Source organism: Dromiciops gliroides, chromosome 5 (genome assembly GCF_019393635.1).
Source record: "Dromiciops gliroides isolate mDroGli1 chromosome 5, mDroGli1.pri, whole genome shotgun sequence".
Classification (NCBI taxonomy): domain Eukaryota; kingdom Metazoa; phylum Chordata; class Mammalia; order Microbiotheria; family Microbiotheriidae; genus Dromiciops; species Dromiciops gliroides.
Window position 1 is genome coordinate 19,606,070 of NC_057865.1, and position 15,995 is coordinate 19,622,064.

The following is a 15,995-nucleotide window of genomic DNA, read 5'->3' on the forward strand; positions in this document are numbered from 1 at the left end:
GCTCTAGCTCTGGGAGCCTATGATGTCATGCCAATCTGGGCAATGGAGGCAATGATATAAATCCTGACCCCCCAAAAAGCAGTTGAATTCTGATGAATTATAACAGAAAGTCTTGGTCTTGGCAAACTCATAAGGAAACACACCTTCCTCCTCTCAATGTTGAAGAGGGGTGGGGAACTACAGATGTAGAATGTGGTATATATAATCAAATGTGGTCACTATATCAAATGGCTTTGTTTAGATGCTTTTTCTTTGTTGCTAGGAAGGCTTTCCATTGTAGGGGTGGGTTAAAGAGAAGGACTATGGTCTAAAATAAAAGGTAGCAATAATTTAAAAAATTACCAAAAAATAAAATGAAATATTAAAATGAAAAATGAAGCAAAATAAAATGTGTGAAACACTGGTATTAACATGAACAAAAACACCATTGCCATGTTTTGTTATAAATTTATGTTGGAAAAATCAGATGAAAATGACCTAAATACTTAAGTTTTATTTATGCTTGAATAATTTGGATTTTATTCTACATAATCGAGTCAACAACTGACTGTAATGACCCTTTTTCCCTATTGAAATAAAGGAAATATTTGGGGAGGTCTATTTTTTCTTGCAAGGATTCTAGTCTAATTTTTTAAAAAGCAAACAACTCCTTTTGGGGGGTGGGGGTGACTTTTAGGCTGCCTTGTTCAGAGACAGGGTTTAGATCTCTGGCTTCTTCCCAGCATCCTGATTCTGCATCTGTAAGCTGCTCAGGTTGGTAGCTAGGTGGTGCAGTGGATGGAATGCCAGACCTGGAGTTATAAGGCTCCTATTTGCAAGTACAGATCCAGCCTCAGACACTTACTAGCTATGGGACCCTGGGCAAGTCACTTAGCCCTGTCTGCCTCAGTTTCCTCATCTGTAAAATGAGCTGGGGAAGGAAATGGCAAACTACTTTAGTATCTCCATCAAGAAAACCCCAAACGGGGCCATGAAGAGTCAGACATGATTGAAAAATGACTCAACAAAAAAGTTACTCAGGTTATATTTTTCATTCTTTTTACAGTCAGCTCTGTAAAAAATCCACAGATCCTTAATGTGATCAAGTTGCCGTTGGAATTCTCACCTTGCTTACTTGAGTGGTATTTTAATCTCCATGATTTGAATTCCAATGCATTATTAATGGATCTCTCTCTCTCTCTCTCTCTCTCTCTCTCTCTCTCTCTCTCTCTCTCTCTCTCTCTCTTTCTCTCTCTCTCTCTCTCTCTTTCTCTCCCTCTCTCTCTTTCTCTTTCAATATAGGTGGAGAACAGACCAAAATATTATGGAAGAGAGTACGTATTATACTGTTCTTTATTTTAATAATTTAATATGTAATCAGTCGGTGTGTCATACTGTATGTCCTTAGATATTAAATATTAAAATATTCTAAAATTTATGGTTCTTTTCAAAATGGCCACACTACAAGAACCTAGTCACCAAGAGTAAATGTAATCAGACTTCTTTGTACTCAGTTTTCTTTATGACATGCAGATTCTGGCCTTATTTCCATTGATGCTGGAAGGGGAGATTCCTCATGTCAAGTTCCTTTCAGAATGGGCAGTGACTGAGTGCTGTTACTGTCTGGACTTGAAGACAGCCTCAGTAGCACTACTGAAGCTGATAGGAATCTTTTGTTTCATTTTCACTCAAATTTAATGTAAAAGTCTGGATTGTCTAACATTCTAACTACAATCACATTGATGGAAATCCCACTTCTGATTCTTGCCCTCTGTATGACCTTGGGAAAGTCACTGCACCTACTTGGGCTTCAGTTTGGGGAAGATGTGGGGGAGACTTGTCCAAAGGGATGCAGAGTCCAGAGAGTAATGGGAACCCGTGTGATACAAGAACCCTGACTCCGGAGTCCCAGGACCTGGGTTCAAAACCTCTTTCTACACTTAGGAAGGGTATGTAACCTCCTGTGACTTCAGTTTCCTCTTCTGTAAAATGAGGGTGTAGGACAAGATGGTGTCTGCGATCCCCTCTAGCTCTAAATCTAGTTCAGCCGATGGAAGATTGGATAGAAATCAGAAAAAGCCTTATCACTGCCATGTAACTGTATGAGACCCAAATCAAGGTTTCCCTTGGCTTGCCTTAATAATGTTATTTTCCTTTTCTTCCCTTCCCTTTTCCATTCAGTATCTCCATTTGCTTTCTCAGCAACAGCAGCCTGCAGGTGTCAGTTCTGCAGCTTTCCTTGAAGATTCCTGAGGAGGAAGAACTGTATGCCTCCCAGGGAAGCTCCTTCTCTTTCTCATGACTCGAATTGCTAGGAAGCTGTTGCCTGACATTTCAGCTGCTAAAAAATAGACACTGGGTGTCTGCCTTTGTGTGCTTTTTATGCTTGTTTTTAATTTATGTCTCTTTTTTACATCTACATAATTTCTCTCAGTATCTTTGCCATTCCTTCCTCATCCCAGTCATCCCATATAGCAAAAACTATCTTTCTAAATGTGGGGGAAGGGGAAGAGGAGAGAAAAGGGAGAGAGAGACAGAGACAGACAGAGAGATGAAAGAGGGAGGGAGAGAAAAACCGATGGAGAAAGAGAGGGAAGAATTGAGGGAGAGAGACAGGGAAGGAGGGAAAGAGACAGAAGAGGAGGAGGAAAAAAATCAGCATAACTGATCAATACATTGAAAAGTCTGAAGATATGTACAATATTTATAGATTGTATATTATATGTATACAATATGTATAATAATCATGGACCTCCATTTCTGTAAAGGGAAAGGATAGAGATCTCTTTGAGCCAGGCTTGTTCTTCATAATTTTGCAACTTTCTTTTTTGATTTTTATGAGTGGTATTGTTCTTTCTGTTTACATTGTCATAATCATTGTGCATATTGTTTTCTTAGCTCTGCTGACTTCACTCTTCCTCATTTCATGTAGATCTTTCCATGATTCTCTGTATTCATCCCATTTGTCATTTCTTAGAGCACAATCATATTTCATTTATGTATTCATCTACCACAATGTGTTTAGCCATTCCTCATTCAATTGGCATGTACTTTGTTTCCAATTCTTTACTCTCACAAAAACGTGCTGCTATAAGAAATATGGTGGTATATATGGGGACTTTCTTCTTATCAATGGCTTTCATAGGGCATAAGCCCAGTAATGAGCTCTCCAGATCAAAGGATATAGGCATTTCGGTCACTTTATTTGCATAATTCCAAATTGCTTTCCAAAATGGTTATAATAATTCAGGACCCCACCAACACTGCCCTGGTGTGCCTATCATCCCACAACCCTCCCACAACTGGCCCTTTGTCATCTTTGCCAATTTTCTAGATCCAAGGTGAACTCTTTGAAAACCCTAAAGTACCACATAAATGTGAATGATTACAATTATTACGATATTCCTCTCTCAGTCACATTGGCATGCTAGAACAGTGGAGCCAGGTCTGTTCTCTACCAAGGAGTAAAGAGTCCTTTATCACTTGCCCTCTTACCTCCACCCTTTGGGAATTAATGGGGGGATTTCTCTTCAAGTCCATCTCACAGGCTCCAACTGAACCCTCCCTCCTTTCCCTCCCTCCTCTCAGCCAGAGTCAGGTCTTCACTTACCTGTGGCCTCTCTCTAATCATAGCAGTGGCATCTTTTTTAACATCACTTGTGTGTCCTTGCAGAACTCAGCCAACTGCCTCCAATGGCTTGGGTTTGAAAGCAGGCCCTGAGCCCTGAACCCTGGGCCATGAAGCCTCCTGACTTCCAGCCTGGAGCATCTTCCCCCAAATGTTCTCATAGGGTTGAACCTGTAAGGCCACGCAACCAACACAGTGGGGCAAACTCAGGACCCACCATCTTCTCAGGAAGATTTGTTTCATGTAAAGGAGACCTGCCCTACATGCATTTCATCTCTGTATCATCACTTGTTCTTGACTAGTCCGATCAGGGCTGTACATTCACAGCTAGAGTGTCTTTAGGTGGCAGGAAGGTGGGAGAGGAATAGAGGGGTGCCACTCCTGTATCCTGAGGGCAAAGGCACATTCAAATGGGTGTGGTTTTAATTTCCTTACTTCACTGAGCTAATCAATCTCATCTCTATTGTACCTTTGAGCTGGCTCTGAAAGAGACCAGCTAAAGTTCCTGAGTTAAACTTTCAAGGGGGAGGTGGGAAAAAACATTATTTATTATTATTTTTTGTGAGACAATTGGGGTTAAGTGACTTGCCCAGGGTCACACATCTAGTAAGTGTTAAGTGTCTGACGCCAGATTTGAACTCAGGTCCTCCTGACTCCAGGGCCTGACTCCACTGCACCACCTAGTTGCCCATTATTAATAATTATTTTCTCACACACTGCATTTTGCCATTCACTTCATTCACAATCTCCTCAAGACATGTTTGGATCCTTCTTTTTTTTTTTTTTTTTGGTGAGGCAACTGGGGTTAAGTGACTTGCCCAGGGTCACATAGCTAGTAACTGTCAAGTGTCTGAGTCTGGATTTGAACTCAGGTTCTCCTGACTCCAGAGCCCGTGCTCTATCACTGCACCACCTCACTGCCCCCAATATTTGGATCATTCTGAGACAGATGTTGCAGTGATTGTTAAGTAACCCACTGGGTCAGCAATTGCTGCCATTTTCCTATTTGCCCTTTTTTGTTTAGAGACATCTGGTGAGGAAGAAGCCATTACCTCCCACTGCCACCCATTCTCCTTCTAACGACTCCATTATTAGGAGCTTTCCTAACATCAAACCTAAAGTTGCCTCCCTGCAACTCCCCCTGCCCCAACCTGCTCCCCATCACCCTCTCTGACCAAGCAGAACAAGTCTACCCTCCATCATGGGGGCAGCCCTTCAAATACTAGAAGATAGCTTTCATGTTCCCTGGGAGCCTTCTCTTCCCTAGCATCCCCAGCTGCTTTAAAGGATCCCCCAATGGCAAGGTCCTGAGTCCCCTCATGTTTCTGAACACTGAATGAAGATATCAAAGGCTCCCACATCAAAATCTCAGATGCTATGCATTTAAGAGGGATGGCTAATGCTCCAAAGAAAAACAGGAATAAAATATGTCATCAGGGATGGCAGTCTAGGATAAGAAGATGGGCCAGCCATGTGGCAACAGTGAAGGCTGATAGGTGAGTGAACAGAGCACTCCACTGGTACCCTGGAGACACTGAGAAGAAGCAAAGAAGGTCTCCAACACATTGGAAGGACCATCTATGGAAAACTTGTGGGAAACATAGGAGTTCACTGATCAAGAATCCAGCTGTTAGGAGAAAATGACTTCAGCCTATCCTATTCAGACAGTCCCACTTTTCAAAGTTGTGTGACCATTTGAAACCATAGAATTCAGAAAACAAATGTAACCAGTTGCAACAGTTGGACTGAACTGACAAAGCAAGTTGGACTGAATTGACAAAGGCTGAATACAAAGTTCTGAATTTAGATTCAAGTACAGATGAAGGAGATGGATACAACTATTCATGTGAGAAAAGACCTCAGTGTTTGTGTTAACTACAAAAATACCTCAGGCTTGTAATTAAGCATCAGTCAAGGGGTTTCAGCTTAACACAAACTCACAGCAGGCAACTGTGGGATGTAATTCTCAGAGGAGCTGGTGGGACCTTGGGCTGCATGAATGGGATCATAATGTTTGCCTCCTGTCCAGAGCATGGCATGCAGTTTGAGGGACATTCTGCAGAGAGTTTGCCCATTGGTACATATGTGTTAGACAGGCACCACACAGAAAAAATTATCTGGATCCAGAGTGGAGAGGCAGGAGGCCAGCAGGGTGGACTGCCTTTGGGGAAAGTGTAACACATTTGCTTCTCCGATGTTTTTAACATCAACATCCTTCCTGTGAGGTTGTGAAGCATGTGACCCACAAATACCATAGCCTCAGGAAGATTAAGTTGAGGCTCACCCAAAGGGCAAGAGGAGAGGTGAATGATGGGTAAGAGCAGGCTGTCATCCATTACAGATGACAAACTGCTCAGGAGACCAGGGAGACAGGATGTCCCCCAAAGACTCAAAAAGACACTGGGCTGGCAATGCTTTGAGCATGAGGGATATAACCAATGGCCATCCTGGGTGCACCTCTGGTATCTTTACAGAAGTGGAAAAAAGAACTGTGGTCTGGCCCTTTAGGGCTGTGTTCAATTTGATGCCCAGGAAGAAAATTGCAAAAGTCACCTAGCAGGGAGAGTGAGTCCTTATTTCTCAGTCAGTGATTTCCTGGGAGGATCCAGACAGAGTCCTCTTGCTTAGGCATGAGTGGGTGTCCATTTTAAGATTGTAGGGAACTCCTAGTGAGGAATACCCCTCTGCCAATGCAGATGAATGACTGCTTTGCAACTGAAAACCTTATAGAGTAGGGGGTCGGCGTGTGGGGTGTCTATTGAGAAGTTAACAGTCTGGCCCACCACCATAGTCAGCATATTTCAAGCTGTCCCTCTCAACTGATAATATTATCCTCATTTTACTAATCAATCAATCAATCAACATTGATTAAGTACTATCTGCTATGCTCTGGGAGTATGAACCCCAAAGTCAGTCTCTTCCCTCAAGGAGGAAGAAGATGAGGAAAGTGGGGTTCAGAGTAGGTGAGTGGATTACCCAAGGGCCACAGTAAAAACAAATAAACAGCCGTGTACTTCAGGGACTCCAGTCTTTAGCCATAGGAGAAAGCATAGCTAGGGGACAAATTGGAAGTTGAACCTTCCGAGTGTCTGTCTCTTGCTCTAACAGGCCAATGCCCCAGATTGCTCAGGGATGCCTATGAGTCTTCCTGTCTCTGTCACCATTAGCAAGGCAGACCTCATGTGGGGCACTCTGAAATTCTACTTCACAGTTGTTTTCTTCCCTACCTGAGGGCATTACTTCCCAGGGCATCACCTCACCTGTGCCTATTGTTGGTCTTAATATGTAAATGAGCCATACCTGCCATGCTGTCTCTTCTTACCAAAGTTTCTCGGGCTATGATGTTGTTCTCCTTCCATAGGTTTCATGGGATCATCTCTCGCGAGCAAGCCGACGAGCTTCTTGGGGGTGCCGAGGGGGCGTATATTCTCAGAGAAAGCCAGCGACAGCCAGGCTGCTACACATTAGCACTGAGGTAAACTTCGTAGCATTTGCACTAATGAAATGAGAGTCATTTACTACATTTTGTCACTTCTTTTCTTGTCACTATTTACTGTCATTTACTTAATGAGGGATCTTGCTGTAGTGGATAGAATTCTGGGCTTGGAATTAATAAAACCTGGGTTAAAATTCCACTTGATTCTGACAAGTTAGTTGTATGACTTTAGGCAAGTCACTTAAATTCTCTATTAAAAGTATTTCATTCCCTAGGATTTATCTACCAAGTCATAGACAAGTTATGATCCAAATTGGGCTGGGGTGGGGTGGGGGAGGGGAGGGAGGAAAGTGGAGCAGTGTGTGCACACAGAGTGTTCCTGGTGCACAGAACCTTCACACATTGGTACATTTCTGCAGTATTTTTTTTTCTCAGCCATCCAGACCCATGATCACAGCAAGGTAGAAACTTCCAAAGTGGGGACTCCCTTCACCAATGTAGGTCGGCAATTCTTATGTACCTTAGAGTATTTAGAGAATTCCCTGGTGGTATTGAGAGAGTAAGCGATTTGCCCAAGATCATATAGGTAGTATGAATGAATGAATGAATGAATGAATGAATGAATGAAAAAATGGGGGGGGGGACACCTGTTAAGAACTTTCCATGTGCTAGACAGGGTGCTGACCATATGCAGATACAACTACAAAAGTGATCCAGTACCTGCCCTCAAGTAGCTTACATTCTAATAATGAGAGACAATATGTATAGGAGAATTGTGGCCAAGGAAGGGTAAAGGCATAGAGATAATGATGAGGACCACAGGGCAATTAAATGACATTCTCTTCCATAAGCAATGTTTCTGTTGACCAAACGTTGGCCCCAAAACAAGTGGTAGAAAAAGGAGGAGCATAGTTGGGTGGATGAAGGAGGGGGACCAGCTCTAGTGAGTTTCCCAGCCAGCATGGCCCCAGGGCAGGAGCTGGAAGGCTACCCAGGAGCAGTGGTAGCCAGTGCACAGAAGGAAGCTGTGGTTGTGTAGTTAAGGTCAGCTGAGCTTGCTTCAGTCCTAAGTAGGACTTAAACCCAGGTATTTCTGACTCTGAGGTCACCTTGCTATTTCCTGCTTTTAAGTGAATGTGCATCCCATTTAGCCCAACAGCATCTTTACACATTTGAAAATTAGTCTGACATAGATATGTGTGAGACATATTATATATTCAGTCCACAGCAGGGATATTTGCTCATTTATTATGCTAGCATTCATGCTGCATATTATGTTGGAGCTAAATAAAGATAAAAGGACAGTCACAGACCCTTGGCAATAATTCCATGGACCCTGCTGAGGTCTAGAAGCAGGAGTGCAGGTGTGCCAAGTGGGGCAGAGGGCCACAGAAGACCCAATACTTCAGAAGCAGCAGGGTGGTCCACAGCAATGGCAACAAACCCCTGTCCTCTCCCTCCCCTCAGCTGTTTCTAGACCAGTCCTCAGGTTGTTTGGACTAAGTTGGAACTGACCTATACTGTGGTTCCTCTTTGAGGATGAGATGAATGGTGGTGCTAGTATTATTTGCATGTCTGCTTGTCTGATTGTTCTAATAATGCCTGTATCATCACAGCTGCTAATGAATCCTCTCATTCTCCAATATGCAGGTTTGGAAACCAGACCCTTAACTACCGGCTTTTCTATGATGGGAAACACTTTGTGGGAGAGAAGAGGTTTGAATCCATCCACGACTTGGTGACAGATGGCTTGATCACGCTGTACATAGAAACAAAAGCCTCTGAATACATTTCCAAAATGACAACAAACCCTATCTATGAACACATTGGCTATGCCACTTTGCTAAGAGAGAAGGTATCCAGGAGACTGAGCAGGTCAAAAAATGAATCGAGAAAAACAAGTGTAACCAGTGAAGAGCATCCAGCAGTTGAAAAGGTAAGGCTTGATCTGTAGAAAGAAATTGACCTTTGTGGTTTTTATTCCTCACTTAATAGGCTGATTTTTAAAAATGTTGTCAAGTGCTTTGAAAATCCCCAGTGAGTCTACTGAAGCTCTTGGAGAGGGAAGAATCACTTCAACTTGCTGTTCATTAAGCAGACATTGAAAATATGGTTTGGAGCATTGAAATTGACCAATGACCATGGCAAAGAGCCCTTTCCCCTTAATTACTATTTGAGAATGTCTCTCTGCCTTTAGCAGAGAATAGATAATAACTCTAGTATTTGAAATCAGCATTTGGCTCAACATGTTAGTAATTGGAGGGCTGTGAAATGGGGGATGGAACATCCTTACTCTACTTGGGAAGAACTAGGAACACTAAGTGGAAGTCAAAAGAGTGGCATATCGAATCATAAAATAAGGAACAACCCCCTAGTTAATCAACCAGTAAGAATTTATTAAGAGACCCTTCCATAACTGGAATGGCTGGGGGCGGGGGAGGGGTGGGGATTGGGTTGCCCCACCACTGGAAACCTTCAAGGGGAGGATCAATGAGCATTTATTAGTGATGTGGAGAGGAGATTCCCATCCAGGTACAGGTTAGTCTTAGCTTCCTGGGTACCTTCCAATTCTGAGATCTGGGATGCTGTGATTATGAACCTTACTGGACTATTTCCCACACAGGGAAAAGGACTTTCAATTCCCTGTAGTTCTATGCATGCACAAAATAGGCTTGTGGGGAGTTTTATAGTACAGATCTTAGTTTTTCTTTCTCTTTTCCTAAATGTTGTCTTGATATCCTTTCTTTTATGTCAATGCCACTTCCCAATGACTCTCTTCCCACCACAACAGACTAAACCAACCAACCAACATTTATGAAGTACTTGCTAGGTACTAGGCACTGTGCTTTACTTTGGGGAAAAGGAGGAGTTTATATTTTTGTTTTTACATTTGAGGAGTTTATATTCTTTTGGGGAGGCGCAACCTGTACATAAATAAGCATCCTTCTAACAAGTCAGCCTCCATGTCCGAAATTGCCTGCTTCATGCTACACCTAGAGTCTACCAATCCCCAACTAGGAGAAGGGAGAGAAGCTTCTCCATCAGGTCTCTGCCATCAAGATTGGTTGCTGGGGGCAGCTAGGTGGTGCAGTGGATAAAGCACTGGCCCTGGATTCAGGAGGACCTGAGTTTCAATCTGGCCTCAGACACTTGACACTTACTAGCTGTGTGACCCTGGGCAAGTCACTTAAACCCCTTTTTCCCACAAAAAAAAAAGATTGGTTGCAGCTTGATAAGAATTATGAAATCTTGACATCTGATGTGGCTACTTTCCAAAGTGGAGACCTGGGGGCAGCTAGATGGTGCAGTGGATAAAGCACCGGCCCTGGATTCAGGAGTACCTGAGTTCAAATCCGGCCTCAGACACTTAACACTAGCTGTGTGATCCTGGGCAAGTCACTTAACCCCAATTGCCTCACCCCCCCCCAAAAAAAAACAAACAAACAAACAACAAAGTGGAAACCAGCCCTGGTTCCATAGAAATGTCATTCTTTATAAATGTTCTCCAAGGTATCCAGCCATTTACTGACTGTCCCCACATCAAGCACTCTCTCCTTCCTCAGTCCCCACCTCTGGGCTTCCCTGGCTTTCTAATCCTAATGTGCCACCTTCTACAAGAAGCCTTCCCTGATTCCCCCTGACACTCATGCTACCCTTTGCCGCTTCTTTCCTGTCTCTGTCTTGTTTGTCCTTAGTTGTTTTCATCTTGTCTCCTCTTTAGGCTTTGAGCCCCTTGAAAGCAGGGACTGTCTTTTGCCTTTCTCTGTATCTTCCAGGATGAGCACAGTGCCTGGTACATAGTAGGCAGGACCATGATTGTGATTGCTGTTCTGCCTGGGCAGATCAGAAGACAGTGATCATGGCTTTCCACATGACTGGTCTTGCCTTTGAGGGGATTGGGAAGTTAGTGACTGAGAGTATATGATGTCTGGAGGGAGGATGGGTGTATGATGCAAGGATTCTTAGCCTGCATAAGTGATTTCTCAAAACTCTTTCAATAATTGTATTGCAATGTAATTGGTTTCCTTTGTAAGCATAGGCTTTCTTATTTTATGCAACTAAAAAGGTTGTTCTGAGAAGACAAGCAACAGCTTTACCACACTGACAAGGAAGTCTGTGGTATAAAAAGAGTAAGTGCCCCTGTGACAGAAGGACAGGATGGCCAAGAACTGTTTTCATTCTGCCCTTGTTCCTGTAGTTTTGAAAGACAACACCACACTTTGCTCACAGAGTTGTTGGGGTTTTTGTTTTTTTGGATGTGGCCCCTTTACAAACCATCTGCTTTGCTTGGCCCTAACATGTTCCCCTGAAACAAAGTGACAGCCGGCCAGATGATTGTGCAGCGATGGAGCCCATGCTGGGCAGATCTTCTAAAGCAAGCAAAGGTGAGGACAGATATCAGGAGGCAGGGCAGGGCAGGGCAGAGCCAAGATGGCTCCTTCTGCTTGTGGCTAATCTGTTATTCCGAGAATGTCCCCCACCCCCACCCAGCCACCCCCTGTTAGATATGACCAGCACCTAGACCAAGGAGTCTCCAGTGCTCTCACAGGGTTGCAAGGAATCTGATCCAAAACAGGGAGGAGGAAGAGGGGTCAGGTTGCCATGTTGGCAGGAAAGGAAGATGGTCTTAAGTGATTTTCTCATTGAGCTTCCTAGTCCAGGAGAATGAGCTTCCATCCAACGGCAAGCAGCTGTTTCATGAAAAAGATGATTTGTCATCACTTCTCCTCTCCTGCAGCTTCCATATTGCCAGAGAAACTATTGCTTCCTTTTGAACTAAATCACTGACGAAGTTGATCAGGCTTCTAGCTCTTTGCTTTAAAAACAACATTCTCAACTCACAATTTGTTTTTCATCCTAGAGCAATGCATACATACATACATATATGTGTGTGTATGTAATAGATAGATGGATAGAAGGCTAGATAGACAGATAGATAGATAGATAGATAGATAGATAGATAGATAGATAGATAGATAGATGGATGGATGGATGGATGGATGGATGGATGGATGGATGGATGGATGGATGGATGGATGGATGGATGGATGGATGGATAGATAGATAGATAGATAGATAGATAGATAGATAGATAGATAGATAGATAGATAGATAGATAGGTAGATAGGTAGATAGATAGATAGATAGATAATGATGGATGGATAGATAGATAGATATAAGTTTACCAAGTCTGCTCCAAAGCCATTTTCTTGAATGGTGATCTCCTCTCCTTGCACATGTTTATGTGTATGTGTCTGGGTGTGTTTATGGATAGCTTTTGTTTTTACCCCAAAGTCATTCTGTGCTATATAACCCCCCAAGTCTCCCATGCACACACACTCGCTGGAACCCTACCTTGTAAGTCGGGGGAGCCCTGGCTCTGGAGGCAAAGAACCTGGATGCAAATCCTACCTTTGGACTTTCCTAGCTGTTTTGATTTTAATCAAGTCACTTAATAACCTCTATGTGTCTCTGTTCCCTCGTTGGTAGTAATTTGAAGGGATTAGACTAGATGAGAGGTTCGTAATGTGGGGTCCACCAACCTCCAAGTGGTCTATGAATAGAGGATTTCAGGAGATCTGTCACTTTGAATGGGGGGGGGCGGGAAATGGCATCTTTGTTTTCACTAGCCTCGAGTTTAAATTTAGCATTTACCTCTATTATGAAATTTAAAAATCAATAATTCAGAGAGGAGGGTCCAGAGGCTGTACCAGGCTACCCAAGGAGTCCATGACACAAAAAGAACCCCATGACTCAAAAGTCTCTGAGGTCTCTCCCCACTCTAGACCTGTGACCCTAAAAATGAAAACCTGTTAAACAAAACCAACTTGCAAAAATGACTATCTGATACATCAAATGCAACAGTCTATGCCCATGTTCCTTTACTTCTCTCCCCAAGAGGAGATGTGTCATCTCATGCACTCTTTGGGACCAAGGTTAGTCATTGCAATCACTCTGAGTTCCACTGCCTTTGGGCATTATTTCTGCTTATTTTTCTGTCGTGTAGCTCATTCTCCTGATTTTGGTTACCTTTGTTGTTTATATGAGTTTTAAAGTAATTGAGAAAAGAAAAAAAGTGAGCCAACCTTCATAGCTGTGAAAATCACACATTGGAACTGTGAAACAAATCTTGAACAATCCTGAGAACTGTTTACTTGTACTTCCCAATCCAAGGGCAGTGAGTCCCACTATTGTGTGACGTCCAACTAGCCATCAAGTGAAAAACTGAGTAAAAGTGATTTCCCAGGGGCAGTTAGGTGGTGCAGTGGATAAAACACTGCCCCTACAGTCAAGAGTACCTGAGTTCAAATCTGGCCTCAGACACTTGACACTTACTAACTGTGTGACCCTGGGCAAGTCCCTTAACCCCAATTGCCTCACCAAAAAAGTTTTTTTTTTTAAAGTGATTTCCCTAGTAAGCCTGATGAAGTGTCATTTGGCACAACCACTTACATCCAGGTTAGACTGCATGTCTTCAACTCCTCATCTTCAGTCCCAGAAAAGCTGAGGAAAGAATCATACTTTTCAGTGAGGAAAGAAAAGCAAAGCCTTCAAGGTGCATTTTCCCCATGGCAGCACTCTCCTATGGCAATCATTCTTTGCTGATCAAATTAAGGTTGAAATGAATTACTTTAAGATGGGCTCACTTTCAAGGGGATACCCACTTCATTTGAACCCTCTCAATAGAGATATTGAACAGCTAGGTGGCACAGTAGAGATGATGTGCTGGACTTGAAGTCAGGAAGATTCTTCTTCCTGAGTTCAAATCTGGCCTCAGACACTTCCTAGCTGGGTGACTCTGAGCAAGTTACTTCACCCTGTTTGCCTCAGTTTCCTCATCCGTCAAATGAGCTGGAGAAGGAAATGGCCAACCCCTCCAGTGTCTCTGCCAAGAAAACCCCAAATGGCATCACAGAGAGTCAGATACAACTCAACAACAACAACAAACAAAGTAGAGAGCAGAAACTTGAAGCATAGAGGCAGGCTTAGAGAGAGGTTGAAACAGGTTACCCCCTCGGACTCTAAATGATAGTTGGTCCTTACTAAGTGAACCCCCCCCCCCAAAAAAAAAGCTGGAGTGAGACCCTGGGGGCTGCTCGCTCCATTAGTGGGCTTTGTAAATCATTCAGTAAAAATCTGGCTGTTCCTTCCTGACCCGCATTGACAAGCAAATTTATGAAACGTTTTGGGTCTTTCCAGAGATTCTGTTTCCCCGATGGGCAGGTCAATGGGCAGTTGCCATGGCAACAGTAAGTAGAAAAGGGAAGGCGCGAATGAATCGAATGACTTAGAACTGCCTGGGGTGCCTGTCGCCTTCGATAATAGCAAATAACGAAGGTTTTAATGAGTGGAATGGTTCAGCTTCTGAATAGTCCTTCCTTACAAGAAGAGATGGGATTTATGTGCCAAGTTACTTCCATTTTATTCATTTGTCCATTTGTCTTATTGATCATCTCTAAGGTAAGCCAGAGAGAACATATTACATTTAGATCAGGGGAAACTGACAGTGTTTTATGATTAAGAGAAAGAACTGGCCCACCCAAGTTTGAGAGGCTTCCTGCTAGTTTGTCTTTTCAAAAAGAAATTCTAGTTCAGCATATACGCATTCATTCATTCATTCACTTATTCAAGCAATTATTAAGCACCAGAGATCTAAAAATGAAACAGCCCCTGAAATCAAGAAGCATACATTCCACTAGGGTGAAACAATGTGTACTCAGTTGAATAAAAACAAAGTATACAACAAGTAATATGGATAGAGGGAGAAAGTGGAACTTTCAAATATCCCTGCAAGTGAACTTTGTCATAAGTTCCTAGGAAACTGATAAAGAATAAATATGCAAAAAATATTTGTATTGTTTTGGTAGCATAGGTCATGATGTTTCTCCACAACAATGTGAATTCCTTGGTGGCAAGAATTATTCCATTTTTTTTCTTTGTATTTCTGGTGCCTGATACAGTGACTGACTTATCAGATGCTCTTTGATTCACTCATTCCTTTATTCACTCATTTATTAAACTGTAATTCCAAGTCAACATGGTGTAGAACATGGCTTCTTAAACTTTTTCCACTCACGACCCCTTTTTGCCTGAGAAATTTTACATGACCCCAGGTATATAGGATATAAAATAAGTGTACATAATCTTTTACTGTTGCCAAATTTTTTGCAACCCCCAAGACCCACAGTTTAAGAGGCTAGGGTGTAGAGAAGCATAGGGTCATTGGAGACGTCATGGTGGACTTGGAGTTGGAAAGAGTAAGACTGAAATCTCACTTCCGACTCCTTCCTTTGTGTGATCTTGGTCAAATCATTTAACAGCTCCGAGTCTCAGTTTTCCCTTCTGCAAAAAGGGGATTAGTGATACCTGATGTGCTTGCCTAACAGGATTGCCACGAGGCTCAAATTTGTTCAAGGCACTTTAGACATTTTGAAGTGCTACACAGAAATCAGGCATGTCCATTAAAATGGTCCCTCGAACCCAAAGGAAAGCAGTGGCAGTAGAGAAGGTCAGGAGCCGGCATCTCTAACTTACCAGAGCTCGATCTGTCCAGTCCTCAGGTACAGAAATCCCCTGAGGCTTAGAGGAGGCGAGGCTCATCTCTGAGTCTTAGAACCCAGTTTGGCAGCTGCCATCACCTTGTATTCCCCCTCCCTGAAAGTGCCTCCTTGGACGAGTCCCCAGACTCCCCCCACAATGCCTGAGTGCCTAAAGAAACCAAGTACAGGGCTGAGTCCTGACCATCAGGGATGTTATAATAAATAGTCTGCCTCTGAAAGCGGGGTGTCCCTCTTCCAAAGCATGAAAAAGGATGTAGCCTGGAAGGGCTCTCTGCAGGCACACTGCCATCTTGTGGCCAGTGGAGTCATACCAGCTAGGCGGGGCTCCTAAAGAGTTAGGAAAAGACAAGAGAGTATGGTCTCAAACAAGCAACTGGACACATTGGCTCTG

The 15,995-nt window shown here is 43.1% G+C and overlaps 1 protein-coding gene across 1 annotated transcript in view; it reads left to right on the plus strand.

Annotated features, from left to right (window-relative positions):
* The window catches only part of CHN2 (chimerin 2), a 295,322-nt gene that overhangs the window by 200,243 nt on the left and 79,084 nt on the right, over positions 1–15,995 (plus strand). The window contains exons 4-6 of the mRNA XM_043966788.1: positions 1,282–1,313; positions 6,969–7,082; positions 8,694–8,979. Of these exons, the coding sequence (XP_043822723.1) occupies positions 1,282–1,313; positions 6,969–7,082; positions 8,694–8,979 (432 nt within the window). The remainder of the gene's footprint in view (positions 1–1,281; positions 1,314–6,968; positions 7,083–8,693; positions 8,980–15,995) is intronic.